This window comes from Colias philodice, chromosome 15 (assembly GCF_061535455.1).
Source record: "Colias philodice isolate Cphi_HAF_F1 chromosome 15, ilColPhil1 Martin Lab GWU primary, whole genome shotgun sequence".
NCBI lineage: Eukaryota > Metazoa > Arthropoda > Insecta > Lepidoptera > Pieridae > Colias > Colias philodice.
The window spans coordinates 12,057,069-12,063,704 of NC_143100.1; the positions used below are offsets into that span (position 1 = coordinate 12,057,069).

At 36.0% G+C, this 6,636-nt stretch overlaps 1 protein-coding gene across 2 annotated transcripts; it reads right to left on the reverse strand.

The window, feature by feature from the left end:
- Positions 1-50: 50 nt before the first annotated feature.
- Positions 51-4,310, reverse strand: LOC149482544 (E3 ubiquitin-protein ligase TM129). 2 transcript variants are annotated; one of them, XM_089704352.1, is made up of 5 exons: positions 3,671-4,310; positions 3,407-3,536; positions 2,506-2,760; positions 2,024-2,142; positions 51-1,473 (listed from the first exon to the last, which is right to left on the reverse strand). In XM_089704352.1, the coding sequence occupies exons 1-5, from the start codon at positions 4,084-4,086 to the stop codon at positions 1,302-1,304; spliced, it is 1,092 nt and encodes a 363-aa protein (XP_089560478.1). In that variant the 5' UTR covers positions 4,087-4,310; the 3' UTR covers positions 51-1,301. The 2 variants fall into 2 exon arrangements, with proteins under 2 accessions (XP_089560478.1, XP_089560477.1); XM_089704351.1 differs by having other exon boundaries at positions 2,024-2,154.
- Between the last annotated feature and the right edge of the window lie 2,326 nt (positions 4,311-6,636).

The following is a 6,636-nucleotide window of genomic DNA, read 5'->3' on the forward strand; positions in this document are numbered from 1 at the left end:
AGAAAATCTATTGTGTCTCGGCCCGATCGGGCCGCTCGGTGGTCAATGGGTTAAATTCATTTTATTGAAGATATTTGTATGAATAACAATAAAAAAGAAAAGAAAACATTTTATTTTCTGTATATCAATAGAAGGGAGCATAATATATCTAGTCCTAAACCCGTAAATGGGGATAATTTTCTAAAAATAATATAAAATTTTCTGTGTCACATTTTATGACTGTATGGAAAGATGTACATTCTGAATACATAATATTAATTATTCCTGTTTGGAATTCAGAACATTTGTAAGTTTTATTGATCAGGGAATTCATAATCTGAATCTGACCTTAACAAAAAAAGCCATTTCAGATGTATGAAGGCAGCCTAACATAGATTAAACAAATTGTACTATGTGAGCCATCAATTTTTATCAATAGTTCACATACTTATATAAATTTAAAAGTTAGGATTTAAATCTTGAGTTTGCTCTTGTATTTAAATCAATAGATTAAAACTAAAATTTAAAAATCCACTTGAAAAATTTATATTTATTATTTTATCTAAAAAGATTACCTAACTAATAGAAATAATTGACTAAAATTAAAATACCCGAAAGAAATATCTTGGCTTCATTTCTTATCTTATGGCTTAAAGCTTGCTAAATAATCATAATTGTGAATTCTTAACTAAAAGTCTCATTAAAAATTATATAAAGTTGATCTTTGAATTGAAATAAAAAAATATAATTAGTTACTCCATTACTCTGTTACATAATTATGAAAGTACATAATTATATGTACTTTGTGCGCATATAACAACATGAACAGATCACACTCAATAAGTTAACAAACACTATTGACATCACATTAGCTGAATCATACTTTACATTTTGCTAATTATAATCAGATTCTATTCCTCATCAGGCTGTGATTGTCATGTAAACGTAATACAAATCCCAAATTTAATAAAATTTGAACAATGCAAACATAATAAGTATATTGTAATGACTAATGATGTAATGTATTACGTTGAAATTGTTCAAAACACAAAACAGATGAGTGTACATTTAAAACACTGCTTAATCATAGTTAATAGTTATTAACCCATTGAGCCCCGAACGGCCCGATTGGTCCACGACACAATAGATTTTCTATTGTGTTTGTGATTCCGGGGCGTGAGTTATTAATTGCATTAGTACTGCATTACACTATTCGTCCAGTATACATCCAACACATTACTATTCCCTAGTACTGCGATAAACACTTTCATTTGTTTCACCAATCACCATATATAATTTCCATCACTATTCACTACACAAGATCACTCGTTAGCCACGGGTTCGGTGGCTGTGCTAGTACAGAAGCAGACATCAAGCAAGCAGAACACAGCTCGGCAGACGGGGCAGGAGCCCCGGGCTGCGAGCCACGAGCTTGGGGCTCCGGCCGCACGGGTCGCCCACCAGCGAGCCATGCAAGCGCAGCACCAGAGCACCCTGGAAATATAGCAATAGATTTATTATATGCATGTTTTACCCCATCTCCTCTGTAAAGGCGTTGGTAAAGGTTTTTCGTTATAGCACCAGGATGATGATCGGGTGTGTTATGTATGTAATGTAATAAAATATCATGTATGTGTAGGTAGGCTGAAATTAATTAAAAATTAGTTTGCATTGATCTGGCGGGTTTCATTGACGTCCCTTCCATATTTATCAGGGTGGTTGTGGATATAATATATCATAGAATGTATAAAAGAACAAATTACATAATAAATCCGTTGAAAAGTAAATAATATCTGTAAAACTAGGGTAAAAATATTAAACACAGCTGCCTTGGGCTTTCTGGATTGACCAAGGATTAAATAAATGTAAAATTTAATAAAGTACCGTAGTAACTTTATGATTGTAAAAATATTTGTAAAATCGATTTGTTACTTTTTGAGTTAAAACCACAAAAAACAGAAAAAAATCTTTCCTAGATATATAATATAAGAGTAACATAAGAGTTTTCAGGTTCTCAAACTAAACAAGATTACACAACACATACCTGCAGTTGCATTGTTGGCAAGGTGGGGGCCCACCTTGGACCTCCTCGGTTGGTTCACAACGCTTGTTAATCTTCACCTCAGCCTGATTCTGCATGCAGCCAATACATTGTTCCAACTCCTGTTGAAATGACTATTATTTTTGTTAAGTTTATGAAATATAAATATAGTGACATTGCAAAAATTATTTTAGAAATGTCCATTTTTGGCAGTGATAATAATTAAAGCAATGAATTTATTTAGCACAAAAATCTAACAAACATGGCAACTTTCTTTTTCTAATTAAAGCCAGAACAGAGTATTGTAGTCCTGTCAATAATAAATTTAAGCTTCGGAAAGAAAAGCATTCAAAAATGATCTTGTTTAAAATAAAAAAAAATACACCTAGTAGAGTTTATATGCTCCAAATTCACATCTTTGATATATCATGCTATATTGAAATATTCCCAAAGCATGCATACTATTTCACATACACTTTTCTCACCTGATCCACATGGTACACAGGATTCTGATCAACATGTTCCTTGAATACTTGCACAAATCTCTCAATGAGTGGTGGCATTAAGGATATATGTTCAGGAACGCGCACAGGCCTGTCAAGCCTCGGCTGTAACTCCCGCAAGGCTGCTGTAGACATTCTGAACACAAACCGTTCAATATCATCACGTAATGGGATGACTTCTATGTTTACGAATTGTACTTCTTCTTCACCAGTGGGTGTGAGGTTGTGAGTATCAGTCTGTAATAAAAAATAATATGAAGCCAGGTTACACCTATACTAATATTATAAAGCTGAAGAGTTTGTTTGTTTGTTTGAATGCGCCAATCTCAGGAACTACTAGTCAGATTTAAAAAAAAAAGTTTGTGGTTTTATGAAACCACGGTAAAAGTGAAACTGTTCGAACGGTTCCGAACACTGCTTTGTGTAGCGCATGTCGCGTGACGGTCGGCTGCCGAGTAGGTATACCTACTCGGCAGCCGCGATACACGCGACATGCGCTACACAGACCAAAAAGTTTGAGACGATGTAATAAAAGTTTCACTTTAAAAAAAATTTTGGTGTTAGATAGCTCATTTATCGAGGAAGGCTATAGGCTATATATCATCCCATTAAGACCAACAGGAGTATGTATAAAAGTTAAAATCTTTTGAAACATCGTAATAAGAAAGTAACTTTTCCATATAATTAATTAACATAGTAATAATTAATTGCGTAATTTTAATAAGACATAGATATCTCTATCTATATAGAAGCTTAGAAATGTATCTATACAGAATTCAATAAGATATGCAAGTCTAGTAGTTTTCACACATTAGAAGCTACAGGTGGTTAGTATTTATTGAAATAATATTTCACAATCTAGATATGATTAATTTATACTTACAGCAGTAGCAACAAGGGTGCAGTCTGATTGTTTTATAATATTAACATGGTACTGGGACACTTTGATGACCCAAGTTTGTGTAGCTATAACTTTGCTAGTTGCACTTAGCGGTAAGGAGACTTTGTCCACCCTAAAAATAAATTGTACACCATTAAAATGTATTTTAAATTATTTTCTTTACAGTGTTTTTAGACTATTAATGCCTGATACTACTCAGACACATTTGGTTGAAAAACTGAGTAGTAGAATGTATTTGTTAATTACCCTCGAAACTCAATATTAAAGTCAGCAGCCAGCACTCTCCAGTCTTGCCTGTGCCTCACGTACGGCATTAGCGCTTTAACCACAGGATGGTTCGTCTTGTCGTACTCCCACCAGCACGTCACAGTATACATCATGTAGGCAGGGATCAGCGCCGTCGCAATTAAAGAAGACAGCATCCATTCCCCGCGTTCTCCGCCGCACCACAGCGTGATAACGTAACCCAGCGGCAACGACGCATGTATCAGCACTGTTATCGAGATCCTCTTCATGTGGTATTTAATAAAGTTCATGTTCTCCGAACCGAGAAAGCTATCGAACACTTGCGGAATCGTAAAACCAGCGGATACGAACTCCGTAGGCGGATAAACGACGCATATCGAGAAAAGAATGTAAAAAAGTGTTATCAAAATATCCATTTTTTGTGGTGTTTTCGGCGATAACAATGGTATGTTATCGGTTTTCTGATATTATACACTGTTAAATTACAGGGAAGAAAGAATATTTATCATTGTGTTACGTTTACTGAAAATATTATAATTAAATATATTATGTTTATGATAAATTGCCAAACAATCACAACAACCACAAATCACCCACAAACGCACGAAACAAAAACTGAAAACACCACACGTATGACAATTATTGATATTGACAAATGACAACAGTCAAGTGTCAACTAACTTGAAAGATGAAGGCTTGCTTGAAAAAAATGTACCTACTACCTAATTTCTGTCAGACTGGCGGCAACGCACTGTTGCACATCTTCCATCTTTTTTAATAATTTAATAATCGACACGTAACTGAATTGCTTCTGCAAGACTTGACAGTGCAAAATGGCATTTTTAGCGGAGCACTCGCAGGCGTCCTTTCGATGTTTTACGAATACGCAGAGTGTTTGTAATCGATTACGCAAGTAGTTTTTATGAAAGCATAAGATTTTTCGATTCGAATAATCTTATACCTCGGCAAAAGGGGAAACGCCTGCGAGTGTTATCCATTACTTAATGATCTAAGGCAAGAAGCTTATATCTAATACACTGGAGATTTCAGTATGAACATTAACTTGTAACAAGAAAATATGACCTTGAATGACGCCTGTATGTTTTTCTCCCTTTCACACCTAACTAACTAGGTGTGAAAGGGATAAAAAACGTTATTCCAAATTTATTTGTAAGAAATTATGACATCCTTATTCTTTATTTACTCTAATCATATCTATTCATTGCATAAGGTTTGAATAAGCAAGTTTTTATTTGTACGGCTGTTAAAGGGCTGATAGACGTAGGAACTTTAAAATCGCGGTTTTAAAGTTCGCGTACTTACTCGGCTCGACGTCGGTGACACACGTAGAGCTTGGTCAGTAGCTTCTCACGTGTCACCGATATCGGACGTCACTTTGTCATCAACGGAGGGAATTTTGTGTTATTCAGGAATTATATTATATTATATCCATAAAACTAAAAGCAGAAGACGAAATCGGCAAAAGTGGGTGAAAAACTGACTTTCAAAAAAGAGCGTTTATCTCACGTAAATTTGGTGAATTAGCTAATACGTGAAGAGAAGAAAGACTTGCATAATTGTTTGAGGATGCCTGCGCCGTTATAAAATAAAAATAAAATAAATAAATAAAAAATGTTGTGTGGTTTTATGAAACCACGGTAAAAGTGAAACTGTTCGAACGGTTCCGAACACTGCTTTGTGTAGCGCATGTCGCGTGTCGGTCGGCTGCCGAGTAGGTATACCTACTCGGCAGCCGCGATACACGCGACATGCGCTACACAGACCAAAAAGTTTGAAACGATGTAATAAGAGCTAGCGCGCACGAGCAACTTTGTCTCCGCAACTATTTTGTCTCTCCCATCAATTTGTATGGGGAGTTGCGTCGCTACGTGCGCGCACTTTCATACTAGCCCATGGGTGAAGAGACAAAATAGTTGCGGAGATAAAATAGTTGCGGAGACAAAGTTGCTCGTGCGCGCTCGCTCTAAAAGTTTCACTTTAATAAAATCTTTATTTTGCTTTAAACATGGTATTCAATGGTGATACAATTATATTAATAAAGCACAAACATGTTCAGCCAATACAAGCATGCAAAAATAAAATAATAAAATAATTACCATAAAGGAGTTAATGGTGCGTTCGGGTTGAACTTTCCATGAACTCCTTTATGGTATAGAACACAGAGTATAGAAGTTTTTTTCATTAAGCCAATTAAGAAAATGTTTTCTAAATTTATAATCATTAGACGTCTTTAGGTTATTTGGCAGATGATTGAATATTTTAACGGCCATCCCCACGCAACTTTCCCTGTATTTGACGATACGAGGGTTCTCTCGTAAAATTAATTTATTCGGATCCCTTCGTGATCTCGACTTTAGTTGGGAGGATGTTTTAAACAAACTACTATTTCTAAAAACAAACATACACAGTTCAAAAATATATAAACAAGGTAGGGGTAATAAACCAAGCTTTTTAAATAAGGGTCGACATGATTCAGTGGGTGCTATTCCACAGATGGCTCTCATGCATCGTTTTTGCGCAATGAATGCTCTATATGATAATAACACCTTAGGGCGTATTCAGAAATAAAGCTTGAAACTTATAAGCGCTTATCGGCGCTTATCGGCGCTTATAAGCGCTGGTAACCTGCGCAGGAAAATATATGAACATGCGCTTATAAGCGCTGATCGGCGCCGACAAGTTCCAACAAGTTTCAACAAACTTGTTTTCCTGTGCGGGTTACCAGCGCTTATAAGCGCCGATAAGCGCTTATAAGTTTCAAGCTTTCTTTCTGAATACGCCCTTATAATAGGCTAGACAGGCTAGGCTCGCGGCTCGCGGCGGTGACAGACGTGTGAGTGAAGGCGGGTTACGAGCAAAATTTCAAACATGTTGGATCGTCAACGAACTTACTCGACGGCTTTTAAGTACGCGTACTTGGGGTGATACACGAGCGAAAAAGGTCG

Bases quoted from the DNA above. Each gene is read 5' to 3' on its own strand.
- LOC149482544 (XM_089704351.1), bottom strand. From the start codon at position 4,086: ATGGATATTTTGATAACACTTTTTTACATTCTTTTCTCGATATGCGTC. The intron at 3,537-3,670 runs GTAATTAACAAA...ATTTATTTTTAG, and splicing joins TTTAATATTGAGTTTCGAGG to GGTGGACAAAGTCTCCTTAC. The intron at 2,155-2,505 runs GTGAGAAAAGTG...CAAAAATAATAG, and splicing joins CTGTGTACCATGTGGATCAG to TCATTTCAACAGGAGTTGGA.